Here is a 21548-nt window from a genome sequence, read left to right on the forward strand (position 1 = left end):
CATTTTTTTTCTTATTTTTACTTTTTAATATACTTTCCCATATTATTACGTATCACGTGACAGTTGGGAATTCTATAAAATCGGCAAATCTTTATGGAATAACCTAGGGGAAGTGTGCCAAATTTCGGCCAGCTTCTAACTTCGACCACTTTGAGCGTAATTTCGGCCATGCAAATAAATGAATTAAAATTATGTATGTACTCTTCGAATAGTCAATGAATTCATTTTGCTTTTAAATATTTATTCATTTTAGGATGAATTAACAAAAAGACCATTAAATTTTAGGTATAATTTGAATTTAAATTGCGTTGTAAAAACTCAATGTGAGTCTTGTGATTTGTGGTGAGGTGGAAAAGGTTTTGCTTCGGTGTTTTTCATGAAAATTGATTAGTTTTCATTATAGATTGTTTCTGTTTATGTTAATAGTGAATCAATCTTTAAATTTCGCGTAAAATATTCCAGCTAGATCCTATATGTTCCGTAAAAACGTATATACTTTGTGAGCGTCTCTCCGATGAGGTAGTGTTGCCTATTCCGGCAACAGCTTTTGCTTTCCAAAATTCCTTATTCATTTTGTGTTTTTTTTTTTTCAATTTCTGAGTTCTACAATGTCCAGAGAAAAAAGCCATCGCTTCTATGAAAATGATGATGTGGAAAAGGCACTGGAAGAGTTCAGGAAGGGAAAATTGTTACGGAAATCTGCGCATAAATTTGAGATGCTACTCTTCAGGTCTTCAGGACAAATTACACGGAAGATCTCAGGGCTTGTGGGTCATATAAACATATTAAACTAAATATTAAACTCGTTCTGTTTGACGTTTTGAAATTTTCTATCCGTTGCGTTACAAAAGGTGGCCAGAAAAAAGGTGGCTGGAATTTCACTCAAAGTGGCCGGAATACTATCCAAAGCAATGCCCATATTTTTACTAATTTTTAAATATTTTAGGAAATGATTTAGTGAAAACAAAGATGATAAACTAGTTTGTAAGGTTCCACACAACCCTCCCGGAAAGGAAGTAACAAAAAATATCCATATGAAATAAAATTATTGCATTTCAAACTTAGGACTTCGGTGCTTATATGCAACTATGCCGAAATTTGGCACACTTACCCTAGTATTTTACGTTTTTTTTTATTTTTGGTTCACTCGTGATTCTGCAAGATCTCAAAAGACGAAATTTTAGCAGTGCGAATTCTTTCCCCTAGAAAACTTCCTCAATTTGAGGATGACTATGATTTTTTATTTTCGTAATCATGCCCAACAAATTTCCCAGGGCAATTTCTCTTTGAACGACCAACAATACTCCAGATGGACAATGTGAAATATTGAAATTCCTCAAAGATGACAAATGGGTTGGCGTGTTTTCAACCAAACCACTTGAACTGGATGGCCTGAGAAATATGTTCTCGTGGGAAATGGCAAGACGCGTGCTTTTAGTACGACACCCAACATAATGAGAACGTTATATAAATTGCCATCTGGTAATGCACGCACTACCCTCCCCTTACACCAATCGCGGATAATTTCATTGTGCAGTTGTGCAGACTTGATGAAACACCGTGCAATTAAAAGTGATTAAACATAATTAGTGTATAGTGTAAATCCCCAAGAATAAATCACATAATTGCTCGTCAGTGTTACATGGTTTTCATCCCCCCCCCCAACCCCTTGAAATACCAACTCATTCCGATTGTTAAACACAATTTTCGGACAAAATTTAGCATTCAATGAGCGAAATGCATTGATATTTGCATTTGATCAAAAATAAAATCAATATCCCCCTAACACCCCTTTAGCTCACCATCAATAAATATGGTATTTCATGCAGATGGCATAGTCCTCGGCAATATTTTATGCTGTGGAGTGTAAATTCAAATGGGAAATATTGCACTTAGCACTGCATAAAAGTCACTTGGTGAATTCAGCTCCTTCGAAATATCCAACCGAATGAAACTTCTCACCAGAATATATTGCAAATTGATATTGAGCTTCCTTAGTGATGATCCAGCAAGAGTAAGGGTTCAGTCTATCGATATTGAAAAGAAAATTGAATATTGTGCCCAGTCTCGGTCTGTTGCTTTTGAAATATTGACGAAGGATAGAGATGAAGTCAATTTAATTTATTTTCTACAGCAAGTCACTATAAATTAAAGAAATGTGTTAAATTCCATCTATTGAATATTTTCAAATATACTATTACACATGTACAAAAGCATAATTTTAGAGATAGTGTATCCTGCCTTCTGTAAATTATAGGGATACATTTTTGGATTCCTTACATCGAATTACAGAGAAATTCAGAGAATCCTACGTCTCTACCCTAATCGGTTTGGTCAGTAAATGAGTCAGTTAATTTAAAAAAAAAACTTATACATTTTATACTACTCGTGCGATAACCCTTAGCAAATTAAAGGAAAACGCGCTACCTTCGGACTTCTCAAGCTTCGAACAAATGATTTTTTTTTCAATGTTCCTAATGAATTTGCCTCATGGATCTTATCAAGAAATTTGAGTCATTGGACTAACTATTGAAATATAAAATTATAATGGGTAAAATTCAATAACAAAACACATTGAAAATATAAGCTATTCCAAGCTTGAGTCGTCCGAAGATAGAGCGCTTTCCCCTATACACATATGTCAAATTCGTGGACTATTCCTTGTCCCAAAAACTGGTGGCCAAAATTTCCATGTCATTTACGTCATAATCGATTCTCTATCTCTACAATAAGAAACTTATTGGCTTCCAAAATATCAAAAAAAAAAAAAGATAGAGTAAGTGTACCAAATTTCGGCATAGTTGCTTATAAGCACCGAGATCCTAAGTTTGAAATGCAATAATTTTAATTCATATTGATATTTTTTGTTACTTCCTATTCGGGAGGGTTGTGTGGAACCTTGAAAACTAGTTTATCATCTTTGTTTTTTTTAAATCACTTCCTAAAATATTGAAAAATTAATAAAAATATGGGCATAGCAAGATTATATACATAATTTTAATCAATTTATTTGCATGGCCGAAATTTGGTACACTTCCCTTAAAAATGTGCAAGTATATGGATTTAACTCATAAATTTGAGTTATACAAAAAAAAAACATTATCAGACTTATTAAAAGAAGCTAATACAGACTTCAGACTCAAGGCTTAGCCATATGGCTTAACTGCTTTAATTTCTTACGAGTAAAAATTTTTGGAAAAAATTTAAAGTAGAATTGGATTACTCAATACAAATCGACAGCTCAGAATATAAAACGAATAACTCATGAATGGCCAACTTTACAGTAGAGCGATTTCAAGCTGAGATTTTTCATGTTGAGGATTTTTAAGATTTGAAACCCTTAATACTTTATGAATAATTAACTATCCGGTGTAATATTCACAGGGAAGGTAGAGGGTGTCAAGGAGTATCCGAAAAGCGAAAAAAAACGAATTTTGCAAAAAATCGACTTATATTCTGATAAGTCGAAATGATTTGTTAGATTGTGAAAAACCAATATAATTGCTTGATATTTAGGATTTTGAAACCTTTCGATATATCGTCGGTTGCGGCTACCTCTGTCGTATCTGCATTTCTTTTGTGTCAGCATTTCACGCAAGAGGGGACGTCTGTATTGTAGCTTGCACCGAATGCAGATACAAAGCAAATGCAGATACGACAGCGGTAGCTGCAACCGACGATATATAAAACGAAATTTTCGGTGAATTTTAAGATTGATTAAAAATAATACAACATTTCTTTGCTCTTGAAGCACAGTATTCGGGCTCATTCTGAATTGTTTGTATTCCGTATTTGACTGTAAGGAATCTCGGCTATCATAAGCTTATCTGGACTTATCACTGGTCATGTTATCACAGTTGGGTAGAGGTATTACTTGTGGCTTATGTCTTTACTTATGGCATCCACGCAAAAAGCTTTACAATGTCACAAAATTATTTCGAACAACTTTAAAATTAAAAATATTTGATGTGTTTTAAATGCACATCAATTTTATTCTGGTTTTCGGAATTATTTTCTAATTAAAATTACGATAAGGCCATAAGTAAAGACAGGCCACACGTAATGCTACCACCATATGCTAATTTTATAATAGCGACAATTTTTTATTGCAAAACTGCTAAACCTGACTGAGAAGGAATTTTCAAATAAGGATTTTAATAGAAAATTTTAGTGTTTCTTTATTATTCTCTTAATCACCTGCAATAATAATACAGAACTTGAACTATTAAAATTTTATTTCATGCTTTTCAATTATTAATTAAAAACGATGGAATGGATCCCAGCCTAACTACTGCTGTGGAATGCTCTAACTCGTTACTTCAATTCTGTACTGTAGAATTACTTTCAGAGAATTTACCTATATTAAATAAAGTTCAAGGATTTTGCAAATTTGAATAGATAAATCACTCAAAAGACGGTCCAAAGTTACAGGAGAAATACAATTGAATCTTATAAAATTAGTTACAGGCTCATAACTGAATCATTACCGATTTATAACCTATTGCGACCCGTTTAAAGCTCTCGAGGAATTTGACATCTTTTTAACAAACACGAACATGATCCTGTTCAATTAAGAAATACACTCCTTATCCGTAAAACAATTGACATTGAAACCCTGTTATTAGGAATGATTCAACCTCTTTAACATACCAAGTAGTTAAGGTTAGGGGGAAAATAAAGGTGAAGTTGATTGTTTTTGGATCTACTTTTAGGGACAATTCCTAAAAGTTCCAAGTCGATATTTCTAATCGTTTGGCTTTTAGAGTTAGCTAGATCTGACTTAATCATCTTATTCATGAAGATATGTTGAGAAAGAAAGTTCCCATTAGATAAAAGATGGAAAATTTAGCAGTTCGTAAAGTCGAAAACGTCTAAAAAGTGACTAAAACTCCAACCAATTAAATAGATTAGGGGGAACTGGGGCAGTAGTAATCTGGGGTAGTTGTAAACACTGTGATTTTTTTCATTAATTTTAAGACTCCAGAGGATAAAACCCATAAGCATTCATAGATACCATGGGGATGTATGTCCACAGAAGAATTGGTCAATAAAATCCTAATACTTTAAAAATAAAAATCATTTTTCCGGAAAATGTTGATATTTCAATTATTTTGGTCATTTGGATTTCCACCTGGAAATTAAAAACTGTGTAAAATAATCGAAATGTAGCAATACCAGTTCTTTCCTACATCTTTTAGGATTATATTTATGGATTTACTAGACAAATTGAGATTCTCATTATTTCAAAAGAATTAATAATTGGTCAGAAAACAGCATTTGGGGTAGATGTAACCAGGCAATTTCAATTTCACAAAATGAGTAGGTAAAAGAGCGGGAAATTGACCTTCATGCGAAATATCTATAATTCATAGATTACGAAAAAAATTGGTGGCGCTGTGTTAAATAAAAAGTCACATGATGTCAAAATATGGGGAAAATCCATTGAAAAATGTCTTTGATATGCATGCTTTTAGTTTTTTTGCTATTTTAATTATTCTTTGTAAAAAGTGTCATGATTTTTTGAAAAATATACAGTCTTTATATATCTCTTAAGTAATTAAAATAATCGAGAATGGTGCAAAGTTAATTTCAAGAGTGGGAAAAAAGGTGTTTACATCCTCCCCAGAAAGTGGTTACTTCTACCCCAGGTATTTTGTGAAAAGAGAAAAATGCACAGGGACACAAATTTTATTTTTATGGAAAACTCAATTGTTTTCCAGCATCCGCATTACCCTCGACGAATTGCCTATACCCAAGGGTAAAACATGAGCTAAGAAATATTTTCCAAAAAATCACGGTGTCCTTGGAAAATCACCTCAAATTCGCATCTATCGAAAATGGTTACATGTGCCCCAGTCTCCCCTACTACTAATTTAAAATCAAAATTTTAAATATTGTTTCTCGAATTTTTCCTAAATTAAACATATTAACATTAAGCCTTTTATATATATTTCAATTACACTATGAAATTCCGTCTTTTCAGTAAAGATGTATTCAGACTAAGGGTTTAGTCCAGTTAACAATGTTCTCTTAATCCAAAAGAATAATCAATTTTATTGATTTTCCAAAATCTAATGAATTCAACCCTAAGTCAAAATTTTTCATAAAATCCTCACTAAATTAGAATTTAAAGAAGATAAGCCATGTGACTAAGGGCCTTGACAGACCTGAGGATTAGCCGAGAGACATCTTAGCGTAATTATATTAGAAATAATGGTCGAACTACATTTCCAACATTTTCCACTAAGGCGTCGCTCGGCTTAAGTCGTAAGTGTGTCTAGGGCATAATAGACTGGTCAGATCTTCGGCTTAACGTTATTACGTTATTATGATCAAAATAATGATTAGAATGCAATGCTATCAGTTACCCATAAAGGCGTCTCTCGGCTTAAACCGCCAGTATGTCTAGGGCATAAGACTCAGATCTGAAGTCCGTATAATCCTTTTAAAATGTAATATAGAAAATAGTTTTTAAAATATTTTTATAATATTTAGGATTATTTCTTAAAGAAAATTTTCTTTCTTCTTTTCATTAATTTTTTTCTTTTTACTATTTGATATTTAGATCATAAAATTCTCGTTATCAGCTTCTCAATAAACCATTATTGTTAGATCATACGAAAAATTTTTGTTCTATAAAACAACTCTTTTTACTTCTTGCCCTACTTATTTCTCTTGCATGTTCTTATCAAAGATCTGTGTTTTGAGATTTTTTTCACTTTTCTTATCCCTTTCGGCATACAAATCTCACAATCGATTTTCCCATCGAAATTGACGACAATTTCTCTGTCTTTGACACAATTTTCTCAATCGCATTAGTTTGGATTATAAAAGCTGGAAATAATCGGGGAAATATCGTGAAAATTCAACATCTGGAAGGCAATTTGCTATTTGAAATGTCTTCGGGAGAGGTTCTCAATGGATGTGACCTACTTCATAAGCGAATCACTTGCCATGGACACACACGAGAAAATCCTGGAGAATTACTTTTAAGATTTATCGTGAAAAAGTACGCTCGAGAATTGTCTTTTTCGCCAAATTGGGTCATCATTCGAGAAAAGAGATTCTAATCATCTTTTGAGGGATTTTCAAAAAATCCAAAAAAATACCATTTGGTGGGTAGATTTTCTGAAGGAGATTACAATATCTCTTTGTGATGATTCTAAATTGTCTTATGTCTTATTTTGCATATTGCTCTTCATGTATAACAATTAACCAAACAAAGTTTCTTGCTGAAAAGTCTACTACAAAATGATATAAAGGGTTAAATATGAAATATAATAAAGGCAATTATTGGGATAACTTCTTGACTTCATGAACAGAACTATTACTAAACGAGAAATATAATATACTTATAGTTACGCAAGGCTTAGTTCAAAGTTTTATTATTCACGGGTTATCGCTGGGATTAATTTTTAATGAAATAACTTTTGATGGCTTGACATTTTAGAGCCACAAGAGCGAGGGTGGAGATTTGAAAATTAATTTTCCACAAGAGAGTTGAGAGAAAGAGAGTATATATGTCACAAACTGCTAATTGGAAATATATGTTTTATGTAATATACTTAATTAATTTCATGATACTTGTCGCATAAACCCCATACATCTTGTCCTGGATTCGGTTGAAATTTACCAAATACACCACAAGTGACAGCGATAGAATCAAGAATTATGTGGCTACTGTTGAGGGAATTATCCAAATTTTAACATCGCACTTACCAGCAAATTCATTTTATTTCTGCCACAATTTTGTATTTTAGTAAAGAGATGGGTGTTCTAATTACTCTTTGGTTAACAAACTTTAAACTGAAATTCAATTTTGCATATATTACATAATGTAATTTATTGCAGACTGTCGATGGTGGAATCTGGAAGTTTGATGATCTCAGAAGTACAGAGCTCAGATGCTGGAAAATACGAGTGTACGGCACAAAGTATGGCCGGCAGTAAATCTTCACCGCCGGCAATTCTTAGTGTTCTGGCACCACCAACAGTGGTTCGTGGTCCACAGGATACAGAGGTCGTCGAGGGCGAAGGTTTAGACCTGCCATGTGAGGTAAATCCTTGCCACAAAATGCTTAAAGAAGAGTCATATATTTATTGCACTATATCTCATCAACAGTTAACAGGCGACCCAAAGCCATCGGTATCATGGAGCAGAGAGAACGGGAATCTCCCAGAGACGAGATCACGCATCCTCCTCGACAACACTCTGAGAATCGAGGATGCCCGGCCAGAAGATCAAGGCAGATACATCTGCAAAGGACACAACGAGGGTGGAAATGTCTCCGTGGCCGTAAAACTTTACGTTTATGGTGCGTGATACTTTTAGTATGTAACACCGGGAAGAGCTCGTAAAATTTTATTTCTTCTTCACTTCCTATTTTTTTGTATTAGGTGGGCGAAAGTTTCGGGAAAGTTTCACTTTTAATCATTTCCTTTTTTTTGGATTTGAGTTGCTTTAGAGCGTTTAGAGCAGTTTAGATTGTTAACGCATTGAGTCTCTTAATTTTTTTTTCTTAGAAAAAACTACACTAAATAGATATAGGGAAAAGTACTCTCCCTTCGAACGTCCATGCTTTCGAATAATGTGAATTTTCTTTTAGTTTTCCTAAGAGACTTACACATTTCTATTAAATATTAGTTAGCTTATCATCAATTGTTGATAATTCCATGATAATTTAGTGTAAATCTCTTACGAAAACAATAGAAATTCACATTATCCGAAGGCATGAACGTTCGAAGGGAGAGCACTTTCCCCTACCTTACATTTTTAACTAAAGTCGGCTTTAACTGTGCGTAATAATAATTGGGAAAATGTTGTGAAATAAGTGAACATATGCTTATTTTCTTTCACGAGCTTCCCTAAAGGTGTCTAAGGCGTCTAAGCAATGAAATTAGTACAATTTACAACTAACACTAATTAGAATGTTATTAAATAGAAAATTAACCATTCTACAAATTTGCGAAATAGAATTTTCTTATATTTCAAAGGAAAATCTAGCATTTTCAGCTTTTTTCAGAAAGTTGGTTTTGTGAAAGTTTCAAAAAAACCTGCAGCAAGTACGGTCTATTCAGAAATAAATTTTAATTTAAATTCTTTAATAAATAATATTTGAATCTTAAATATAGGGTCCTACCTTTAACAATTACAAAATTGACAAAGAGAGAATAAAAAGAACAAGTAAATTTATACTACAATTCAATATGAAAAAGTGATAATGTGCTAAGATTATAATTTAGAAAAAAAGTACTTGGTCTTTATTTTCTTTATTTTTTACTCATAGGGTAAATTAAACTAATTCAAAACCTACTTCAAATGGAAATTTTTCGCTACTCTAATTGGAAACGTCACTGTTTTCATGATAAATACACTACTTAATTACTTTATTTATATATTTTCTATACCACAGTTTCATTATTTAGTTAATTTCGCTCCAAATAAAGCGAAAATCCATTCATATTCACAAATTTTAATTTGTTAATTTCTCAGAAAAATTAAAACTGTACCTTTTCACCATCGAATTTTTCATCGATCGACCATGTTTTCCAATGAAAAACACAATAAAGTGGCTGCTGTTTATTCGTTTTGTTTAACATTTAATGTCATATTTCGGGCTAATTTTAGTTAAATTAAGTGCTAATCTTAATTGATAACGGTACGTGAAGTTTTCAAATGAAATAATTACCTATTTCGTGAACAAAAAGGGTTTTTCTGAAGTGTCTGCAATTGCTTCAATAGGAAAGCCCGGAAATATGATTTTTTGAAAGATTTTTTTATTTTTTATGCGAAAGGAGAAAAGACCAGGAATAAGAACAAATCTTGCACTCAAAGCAATTCAATAAGGTTTCGGAAACCTTTCGTTGCGGTTTCACTTACACTGTTTGTCTCCAATTAGAAAATTTCCCTTGTCTCCATTTGGATTAATATGTTTCGAATAGAAGCATTTTGCACTTGTATGTTTTTCTTGTATTTAAGAAGTTTTCAAATTATATTTAGAGAATTTTCACTAAACAGTAACATTCTAGAAGAGTCAAGGAGCAAATTCATGTAATTCTCTTAAGAAAAAATATGAACTTAACCCTTTAACGACGAGACAGTTTTCGTGGATCGAAAATCAGCAATAAAAATGAAACCAATGAACAAAACCAGTTAAAGGTCTTATATCTGGCTTTCGTAAAGCCAACAGAGTCTGATTTGGTGTATTTTTTGGCACTAGGAACAATAGGGACAAAAATAGCCCAAAAATTTAAATAATTTTTCTGTCGATACCAATGACTGATAATTTTCACTCTAATGAAAAATATTATGTTTAAAGTATTGTAGTTTCTTTTCCCAAAACTGTTTTGCTTTAAAAAAAATTGGAAGTATAAAAAATAATTAAAATTAATTTTCATTATGAGAATTCGAAAATTCGTCATTTTTGACCTTGAAAATTTACTATATAGCAAATAGCTGGAGACTTGCAAAAAATATCCTAGATTTCTTTAACCTTCTACTTTGCATTTAAGTACAAACATATGGAAAAAAATAACTTTAGGTAGTCAGGAAAAATTATTTTCTTCATGGGACACCGGTGTTTCAATCGTCCTTAAAGGGTTAATGTGTTGAATTTTCTGTCAAAGTTAAAGCATCTGGAAATGGTTTTGAATTAGGACATTTACCCTATCTCTTAAAATTTTGGACATTTAAGATAATTTAGGAGGGGTATCATTGGCAAAATTTCAAGGCTCAGTCCCTAATATCTTGGAAAATATTGATTTTGTTTAATTGTCGACTTGTCATATTTTGCACAAAGTTTTCTACTACTATGAATAATTGGAAACTAAGTCACACAACTTATTATCATATTTTGTAATTTCCATATGTACTGTTGCTAATTCATTTTAAAATTCACGTAAATTTTCAATAATCATTTCAAACCCTATTGTTGAACTTCTTCGAGTAAACGTACAAAGTCACCCATCAATAATGTGTAACCTTTCTTGAAGATTGCGCGTATTATTTTCAATTTAACAAATGACTATTGCTTTACAGAGAAACTTTCCACAGAGAAACATCATCAATCGCTTTCTGAGAAATACTGAGAAAATTCTAGGAAAAGATTAACCTGGTTTTCATTCACGAGGCACCCAATTTAAGTGCAAAAGTTTGTTCTTCTACTCACAGAGACAACTTCTTAGCACTAACTTTATCATATTAGTTTTGCAATATTGGGGCCAATGATATTCACAATTTCGCGGTTTAGCAGGATTTCGGTGATAAATTAGCATTTTACGGAAAGTTTTATCAAAATAGTTTTTTATCTTCAGGTAGCGTCACACGGAAGTTTCAAAAGCTTTAGAAATATGATGTAAAATCTTCCTGAGATTTTGTTATAGTGTTATAATTCTTTTTTCTTTTTCTTTCTTACAGCCATTCCAACATTTATTGAAGCTCCTTCGGATGCAGAAGTTCGTGAAGGAGGTACTGTAAGATTACCATGCCGAGCACAAGGTCGTCCAAAGGCTCGAATAGTATGGGACAAAGTTGGTTCTAGGACAGAAGTTTCGCAACTTTTGGAAGTCGAAACGTCTCAGGATGAACTACTTGCTCGCGCCAAAATTATGAGCCTCAGATCAAAAAGAGAACATCTTCATCCCAATTCTACCCAAATACCCATTTCTTCCGTTTCACCGACAAACACAATTCGTCGAAAACGAAGCTTCGACACTCATTCAGTCAATCCCGATGAACAGCAGGATTTCCTTCAGGCTGAATTTGTGCAAATCATGAGAGATCAGGATGATGATCAAGAGGAGCCTAAATGGATCAGACCATTTGAGACTGATACCTCGAGGCGCGTTAAAAGAAGCGAAACTGAGGAAGAAGAACAAGAGGAGGGACCTGAAGAAGACGGTGCAAGTGATACCACATCCATCCTTTTTTTCTCAACACCTCTACCCAGCGATACCACGCATCTAGAAGTGGACGAGAATGGAGAACTCATCCTGCGAGACGTGACAAATCGACACCAGGTGAGCACTCGCTTTAAATCCAGCGACACTTTAGCACTCTAACCCCCCTAATCCCACACTTGAGAGAGCTCTCAGATGTTTTCTCCGAATTCCCTGCAGGTTAAAGCTCTGTATAAGACCAATTAAAGCTGTAAAATAACACGAAAAAGCAGGAGAACTGTGTAAGATTTTGAATTATTGGAATAAGACATGTGCTTATTTATGGGACTTTTTGCTAATTTTCGCAAGTTAGTGATATATTGCATTGAAACATAATGGTAAGATATTATACAGTGAAAAATTGTAGATTGAACTTTAATTGATCTTTTCGAGGAGAAAAATCAATGAGAAAGGCAATTTGCAAAGTGTTCGATGTTTCGGAATCAAAACACTTTCTTTTCTTTTCTATATTTTTTAAAATTTGACAGATCTATGATTAACCCTTTAAGGACCATTGGAACATCGGTGTCCCATAAAGAAAATAATTTTTCCTGACTACCTAAAGTTAGTTCTTATGTTTGTACGTAGTTCCAAAGTAAAAGGTTGAAGGAATCTAAGATATTTTTGCAAATCTCCAGCTTTTTTGCTATATAGTAAATATATAAGCTAAAAAATGGTGAATTTTTAAATTCTCAAATTTATAATTGATTTTATTTATTTTTTATATTTCCAAGTTTTTTTTAAGGAAAACCCTTTTGGCAATAAAAACTACAATACTCATACGTTTTTTTTTTCATTAAAGCAAAAATTATTATTCATTGGTATTGTCAGAAAAATTACTTAAATTTTTGGGCTATTTTTGTCCCTATCGTCCATAGAGGAAAAAAATGCATCGAATCAGACTCTGTTAGGCTTTCCAAGGTTAGATCTAAGACTTATCATTGATTATGTTTCCCAGTTTAATTTTATTGTTGATTTTCAGTCCGCTAAAAGTGTCTCGTTGTTAAAGGATTAATGCTTCAGGTCTTTTAAAGGAATTTTCAACAAAACGTAATCAAAAATTAAAAAAAAAAACTATCACTCGTGTTTTTTTAACTAATGGAAGGGGTTGCAGAACTCATTACCTAACTTAACTCATTACCTCATTAACTTAACTCATTACCTCTAATTATTTGTTCTATAAACTGATAGCAGATAGAGCGATTACTTAATTTATACCTGAAATATTAAAACCATTTTACTGGTTATGACCAATGTACTTGTAAATGTTTAAAACTCACCTAAAATATTCGAGCAACATAAATAAATTAACGGGAATTTTTCTTATTCATTACAAATTCGAAATTTCAAGAAGAGATTTAGCATTGACCTTATAAATCCGAAATCTTTCGGATTTATAAGGTCGAATTTCGATCGTAAATAAGTAAATACGAAATATTTTTATAAACAAGTTCCAAAACATATTCGAAAATTGAAAAAAAAAAGGATTGTTGAAGCCATTTTCGAAAAAAACCCAAAATACATAATTTTATAAGAGAATGAAAGAGGTAGAAAAAAAAAGAAAAAAATAACGTTTCTAGATAATGATGACTTATCGGGGAGGTCATCGAAAACCAAAGATAATACTTTTTGCCATTTGGTCTCTATCCCAATAAAAAAATAAAAATCTAGATGGATTCTATTGCTTTTATTGCTCGAAGATAAAGAGATTTAGCAAGAAAATTGTTTACGCATTAGCTGTTTAGATAAAAAAAAAGTTGTGTAGCGTAGAGTCATCACTTATTGATGTTATACACTTATATGGACAGCTTGGAAAAGTATAAGTTCTTAACCTATAAAAGATTTCGAAAAAATTACGAAATTGTTTCATCATATACTGATTTTTTTTTAATTTTTCGAAATCTATTTTAGATAAGATCCTAAGATTTTCGCACGGTGTTCATAAGTGTATGACGTCCATAAGTGATTACTCCACCCTAATGGAATGAGAAGAAAAAAGAATCATGATCAGATCACTAATGGAAATATTCCAATGAAAAATGAAAAAGGGAAATCTTTCTCCAGAACATATTTTTTTAGCACATTTCTATTCTCGAGTTCTTCTACATAATCGACGTTTCTTTATGTTGAAAGTGTTATCCGACGGGTTATCTACTACTATTGGAACCGGTGAACGTCGGGGAAAAGGGGGTCAGCTTAGAAAATTCTGGATTTTTCCCAAAGCTTTCGGCTCAGACTCTAAGCCTTGCTCAGTGGTCAAATCTTGTCTTTTCTCGCTTTTTCATAAAGTCAGGTATTTCACAAGGCATGGAATTTTGGGCACTGCACTTAATTTGTAATTTTTTAAAAATAAATATTGGCTAATTTCAATTTTTGTGTGTTCTCTTAAAAATTTCTTTGTGAGACTTTATGACAAAGTGAAAAAAGACAAGATTTGACCATTGAGGTAGACTTGGAGTCTGAGCCGAAAGCTTTAGTAAAAATCTAGAATTTTCTAAGCTGATCCCCTTTTCTTTATGTTGGTTCCTGTCTCGACTGTTTTCACCACTCTTTTCCGTGTTCTAAAACACCAAACAGTCCTGACAGGAACCAACGCAAAAAATTCGATAATACAGAAACACTTGAGAACAGTAAACAAAAAATTCTTCATTTTGCATTGATATAGCACCATAACTCCAGTTTTCCATCAAGTTCTTTCCATTTCGCCATTTTTTAAGTTGAAATAGATTTATTGCGCAGGTCAAACTTTTGGTAATCTCACACAAAAAAAAATCTGCTAAAAATTTTATTGGTAAATAATTTCCGGTTTATGAAGTCGATTGTAGTTCTTTCGGACTTGCACGATATTCTGTGATTTTTTAAATGAATCTGTATTTAACCCAATCGGTAGAAAAATATGTTATCTTCAATCTTTCGCGGTTGGCAATATTCCGATCTGTCATTGAATTGTTCTCTGTTTTCCGATAACAGAACCAGTATGAGAACTCTTTGGCATTCCTACACTGAAGAGAAATCCGAAAAATTAAAATAACATTCCGAAAATGATAATTTTACCCTACAGTATTCATCCGAAATCGGTGTAAATATTCCCCCTTTTTAGGTGTATTATGGGTTAAAGTTACCCTTTTCCATGTTAATTTTACTCTTAAAAAGGTGTAAAATTAACATTAAAAAATGTTGATATAGTTTTACACCTAAAAAGTGTTAAAGTTGCGAGGAAAAAAAGTTAATAGCACCCCCATTTTTTCTCGGTGTAGTACAACCTGCGCCCAACTGAATCAACAGAATCTCCTTAAAAGCATTCAGCTTTCTAATGCACATCATATCCCATTTGGTTTCATTTAATACTCTGAAGAATTTGGAGTGACTGTTAATTTCACCATTTTACATTCACTTCACACTTTCAAATAAGAATAAATGTTTAGAACAGCATGACAATTAAAGCATAGCTCCCAAAAAAGGGGTAAACACATCAGATAACTTTTTTGAGATGTTCTATTTTCTTGTATTTTGTGTCCAAGATTGTTTTTCGGTGCACAAAAATAGAATGGATTGATTTGGTGACAGAGACAAGAAAAAGTGAAGATGAACAGACGAAGTGGCAATTTTCTTGAGTGCCTCAAGATTTCCTCTCAACTCTTCAACATGACTAATGACCCTTTCCGTGTTCCAGAGAGTGCTTTCATATTTCTGGGCTGAGGGGTTGGCAAATGGCGTAAGAGAACCCCGACATATCCACATAATTGCAAACATAATTAAAAGGTACTTTGCATGTCTGAAAAGTGAACCAAGAAGTTGTAGCTGAGAGTGGCCAAAGTGCTGAAAATGGGGAGTAGATGGATGAGAATTGGAGTTTTTCTTCTGCCACCCAATGCCTTAGGGGTTTCCTAGGCATTGGAGATGGGGCACATTCTCAGGAACGATTAATTTCAAATCATTAAGTTATTTCTGGGGAAAAGCGACCCCAAGGTGTGGGTGTCGCTTATAAATTATTCCATTAAATGACGTACAAGTGTTGTGCAAGGGACCTGCCCCTCGGTAACTTGGGGTCGAAGGACCAACGAATACCCCTCTAATTGCACTCTCTCTGTTTTTCAGCACATTAATTGAATGATTTAGCTCACTATACACACTGAAGTTTGGTGAAGGATGAGATACCCGTTTTTGTAGCATAGTTTTATGTTTGAGATATAAATTATCCGACTTCTTGAATTTCATTTATTTCAAAGAAGTGAAGGAATGTCTGCTACAAGACGCTTATTAGATTTTCCCAAAAAGTAAAGAAACATGCAGTTAAAGTAGAAATCATTCGTTAAGTTGCTATAATTTGTTCAAAAGACTGTCAAAAGTGACAGATTTCCCAACGATTGTAATTTGACGGATCTTTTTATCAAATTTTGACAGCAACTTATTTAAAACTCTTCGCTAAAGTTTCCCCACCAACCAAAAATCATTCTTTGCCCATTCACAAAGCATAAAATAATTATTAATAGAATGAAATAACGTAGAGGATAGGAAGGTGTATTGTTTGATGGCGCCTAAGGTGTGAGGAGAATGTGGATCAAAGTGCTTCGTTGGTGGCTATAAATTTCTCCACACATTGCTTCTCGGTATTGTAACATACTTTTTGGTTTATTATTGCGTTGAACAAAGGGACCACATATATTTTGCGAAATGTGTTGCTGACACGGGATAAAAATTGTCGTACAACCTCTCGTCCTTTTCCGCCCACAGAGCTACCATCCCTTCTGTACTACTATTTTTTTTTGGCTGCCGGTGAAATGTGAGCCTCTTCCTCACAGGGTAAAACATCATGTAATTCGACACCAAAGTTTTCCCAGGTAGAATTTGTGGTGAGAAAAGTTTAAGGTACACTAGAGATAAAGCTAACGAAATGTTTTCGGTGTTAAAAAATTTTTCAGTTCGTTTTTACAATGCCAGATAAACAAGTTCCAGTTTAAGTACTTGGGTATAAAGTTTAATCCTTACTACGGGAAAACTATCAAAATAAAAAAAACTTCCAAGTAGACAAACCAGAGACAAATAAAAATAATACCTTAAAATAAAAAGTTTGATGCATAATTATGAAGTTTGATTTATATTAAACAATTAAATGTATTTTTTGCTGTTAGTTCTTCTCGTTCTTCTTTTTTATAAAAGCGTTTAGTCTTTTCTTGTTTTGGTTATGTTTAAGAGACTACACAGAAATTTTCATCTAGAAAACATATTTCCCAACCGATTTGATTAAATTTGTCCACATCGGAAAGGCCTAGGGATTCCCTATAATACATGAATTGTTAAGGAACTGGTTATCAACAAATACAGAACTAATGGTAGGAAGTACCTTTTTTAGAATTTATTTAGAGCCTTTTGGATTTTAGATTGCTATTAAAAAAATACCAAATGTATAATAAAATTTCGCGCATGGGGTACCAAAAGCATCGGACCCTTAAAGATGTAATATCGAGAGCCGTAATTCAGAAATCACAAAGGTCCTCTGTTCAATTCCAATCTCCGTCGCGAACTTAAGATTTTCATGAGTAGGGTAAGGGCTCATAATTTTGGACAGGGTAAACATTATTAGTACTTCACCACAGCCAAATAAGACTGAAGTAAACACAAAGTTCTATCATATTTCTCGTAAGCAATTGCTCACACTGAATTTTCAACAAAGCAATTTTAACTGAAATCCTATTCAAAATTTAACGTATTTAGTGTTAAAATCTTCCAAAAAGAACAAATATTTAGATAGAATTCATTATTCATCTAATATTCGAATAAAAATCCATAATTTTAATCAATTTATTTTTATTGTCCAATTTTATCCTCAAAGTGTCCAAAATAAGAAACTGTCCAAATTATGGGCTCTTACCCTATTTGAACTAAATAACTGTGGAAAATACTCGAATTGAATTTTAGAAATTATGTGGTGTTGTTTTTCAAGCTGAGTATGGAAAAAATTTTCACTGGCTTCACCGAATGATAACATCATCTTCACCGAAAAATTGACAAGTGAAACACATAACCTCAAAGTGATCCTTTCACGTGAAGCTATCGCAAGTTACAGAATCTCTTTTGCTATCACTTCAGTGAAGCGTTCAACAATTTTGACCTTACATAGTTACAGAATTCCCGCCCCTCAGGTAACACGCACAGTACCGCTACATTATCACGGCAAACCTACCTCGGATTTAGATCAGTGACAGTGAATGTGTATTTGCAACTGAACTCTTTAAGCCGGAACCCGTTTTTGTAGTTGTCTCAATTGACATTAATAAACTACTTACAGATATTACTAAATTGACAGACTTAGATCCGAGGCCTCAGAGCCATAGATCAAGCACTCTATCCACTGACCCACTGAAGTTCCTTCAACGATTTAAAACCGGTACAAGGTAAAGTGCCCTCGAGTCGACCGGTTCCTCGACTCGACCGGTGGTCAGTATTTGAATGTTTGATGGTGAATTTCTATAAGATTGTCACTGATTCGTACTTATTTATGGAATAATTCATCTATTAATGTTAGACCATTAATAGGACTAACATTAGGTTAATTAAAATAAATTGAATAAATAGCTCTACCGGTCGAATTGAGGAACCGGTCGAATTGAGGAACCGGTCGACTTGAGGGCACTTTACCTTACATTAGACATAAAAATAACTACGGAAAAGGAAAATTTATGAAGTGCTCAAATTCTGTTCTTCTTTAATAAAATGTTGTTGGTTTATTTGTTTTAACTTTCCGTTAATTTTTAATTTTAATAATAGACTACAATTAAGTTGAGTGAAATGGTCTCCCAAATGCTATGTAATTTTTCATAGAAAAATTTCTATGAAAAAATGTTTATAAATTTTCTCATAGTGTGAAAGAGCCCTGAAAGCTTGCCAAAAATACATTAGTTGATAAATTCTTATAAAGTCAACCAATTTACAAGAACTGGCACATTTATGACCATGATTTATTCCTATTTGTAGAAACAAAAGTCCAAAAGTAGCGAGAATTTCACACTTTGTGTGAAAAATGATTCTTCTTGGGCAAATTAATTCTTTCGCGCCACAAAAAAAAATCGATTGGCCAGAAAATGCGACCACCTTCGAATCGTTTTTTTTTGTGTGATAGATTAAGTAGAGATTGGGGAGCATTGGCAAATTACACCCCATAAATATTCACATGTAGCTTTTGTTAGCGAAAGCGTGGGGTTGAGTGGGTCACCCTGTGGAGGTGGGTTGGCGAAGGTGTTTGATGGTCGTGCTGCCGAAATGAGGGTTATTCCCGCAGACAAAGCATATTATTCACGAGTTACTTTATGTTGGGAGTCCATGGAGGTGAAGAGGGGTATGAGGATGGAACTTACCCAACAAAGAGGTTTATTCTTGTGAAATAAATTTGCACAAGTTTTCTCGTTTCGAAACCCATCCTCTTTTGGGAAAGTGGCTCTAGTTGAGTGGGGAAAAAGATAGGAGAAGAGCAATAATGTGTGTCTAAAAGGATATAAATGTGATACAATTGTCTGACATTGCTCAACATTGTCTCCAGCTCATTTAGTAACATTTTGTTCAACGATCTTGCAATAAGTTGGATATTAATTTGAAGGTTGCTTCCAAAGAAAAAATTTAAAAATTTATTGTATATAAAACATTACAGAAGAAAACAATTGAATTTCAATTAACATTTGAAACGACGAAAATATCGTTTAACCCTTTTATCCTGTAAAGACGGACGCATTTCATTGATCGAAGATCAATAATAAAAATACAATAGTAAATATAAATCTTCAAACCTATTTTAGACTGTATTTTTTACATCTAGAGGCGATTGAAACCTAAAGGGAAAAGTGGGGCACCTTTGAAATGGAGCACCTTTAATATCGGGCTTTTTTCTCCAATTTTAAACGGAATTGAGATTTTTATCATGATGCAATTTAGTTTCTCAATTGGGTTGCTAAGCTAATTATATCATGATAAGGCTCAATTCCATTTAAAATAGTAGAAAAAAGCCTAATTTCAAAGCTACCCTACTGCAAAGGTAGCCCACTTCCCCCTATTGTCCATTACCTTCAAGAGATTTTCCTAAAAATACCAATGAACGATAATTTACGTTCTTATTAAAAATGATATCAAAGTTATTGTATTTTCCAGGGGCATGACATTTCGTATGTATCCCATATGTTTCTAGCAAGCCGAAAAAACTTTTGGGTTTATTAGCTGTTTTCTGTCAGTGTAGAATGAATTAGAAAATAATAGTAATACAAAATAAAAGCCAATTTAATATAGAATTGGCAACCGAAAACCCTAAATTGGCAACCTACGTAATTTTGGAGATATCTCTTGAATTGTGTACGAAAACTGGGAAAACATTACACTAAAATCGGTCGCATTTTTCAGAGCTAATGTCACCCCCTGGGTATTTTCTATTGCCAAATTTTTTTATGTTAATATTAAAATAAATAAATAAAGTTTATTAATCTATGCGAATATTTGAAAATTCCTACCCTGAAAATTCCTGGAGCTTTATCGTAGACTCCCACAAACTTTTACTCTTTACTCTGTGATTATGCACAAAATTTAGAAAAGAGCAAAATTTGATATTCAGAAAAAAATTTCTCTTTTAGACACTGTTTTTTCAATTGTCCAAAGGTTAAGGAGGCAGCCTATGAATTAGTTAATAAATTCAATTGTTTTTTTTATTGCTTAAATCCTAAATCAATAAATAAACTAAGAATATACGTATAAATCAAAAAACAATTAAAAGTAATTCCGAATGTAGAGAGATGGAAGCACAGGAGCACTGAATAGATTTGAAATCGTCCTTAAAGAGTTAAGGGATTAAAAAAATTAAAAGATGGGCTAGCTGGCACGAAAACCTAAAAATAAAATCCATTTTTAGGCTTATTTTTGCTAAACAGATTTGCTAAGATCTTAACAATCTTCAAGAATGTCTAACTAAAGATTCAAACAGATTCAAGCTGATCCTTGAGACCAAGGATCACGTAAAAAAATTTAAGAAAAGGACCTCTAAACTATGATCGTAAGCCCACAGTGTACGATAGATTTGAGCTGAACCCTTGCTGCCTAATTTTACAAACTAAATATTCTAGAGAGAATAGATTCAGGATTAGCCTGAATCTATTTGGAGCTTAGCTTAGGCCGATGTATAATGCCCCACGCACAATAACTTTTGTTTTGTAAACATGTTTTTAACATTTCAATGAGAGTGAAATTTTGAAGGCATGTTTACAAACACAAGTTATTGTGCGTTGGGCATAATAATGGTCCATGGCGAAAACAAATTTTTGACTACCTTAAGGATTTTTTCTCCAAATACTCAGAAAAATTATATTTTTTCGATCACCTGTGACCCCACTCGATCCTCGGAGAGTACGAATCGTTCACTGACAGAAATCCGAAAAAGTTAAAATAACATTCCGGGAATGTTAATTTTACCCTGCAGTATTGATCCAAAATCGGTGTAAATATTACCCTTTTTAGCTGTATTAGGGGTTAAAGTTACCCTTTTTCATGTCAATTTTACCCTTAAAAAGCTGTAAATTTAACATTAAAAAATTTTGTTATATTTTTACACCTAAAATGTGTTAAATTTCTGAGGAAAA

At 33.0% G+C, this 21548-nt stretch overlaps 1 protein-coding gene across 1 annotated transcript in view; it reads left to right on the forward strand.

The window, feature by feature from the left end:
- LOC129804087 (netrin receptor DCC-like) overlaps nt 1-21548 on the forward strand; it is a 197500-nt gene that overhangs the window by 132835 nt on the left and 43117 nt on the right. Inside the window, exons 5-7 of the mRNA XM_055851121.1 lie at nt 7852-8056; nt 8123-8315; nt 11417-12018. Coding sequence (XP_055707096.1) covers nt 7852-8056; nt 8123-8315; nt 11417-12018 — 1000 coding nt within the window. The remainder of the gene's footprint in view (nt 1-7851; nt 8057-8122; nt 8316-11416; nt 12019-21548) is intronic.

This window comes from Phlebotomus papatasi, chromosome 2 (genome assembly GCF_024763615.1).
Source record: "Phlebotomus papatasi isolate M1 chromosome 2, Ppap_2.1, whole genome shotgun sequence".
NCBI classification, from domain to species: Eukaryota; Metazoa; Arthropoda; class Insecta; order Diptera; family Psychodidae; genus Phlebotomus; species Phlebotomus papatasi.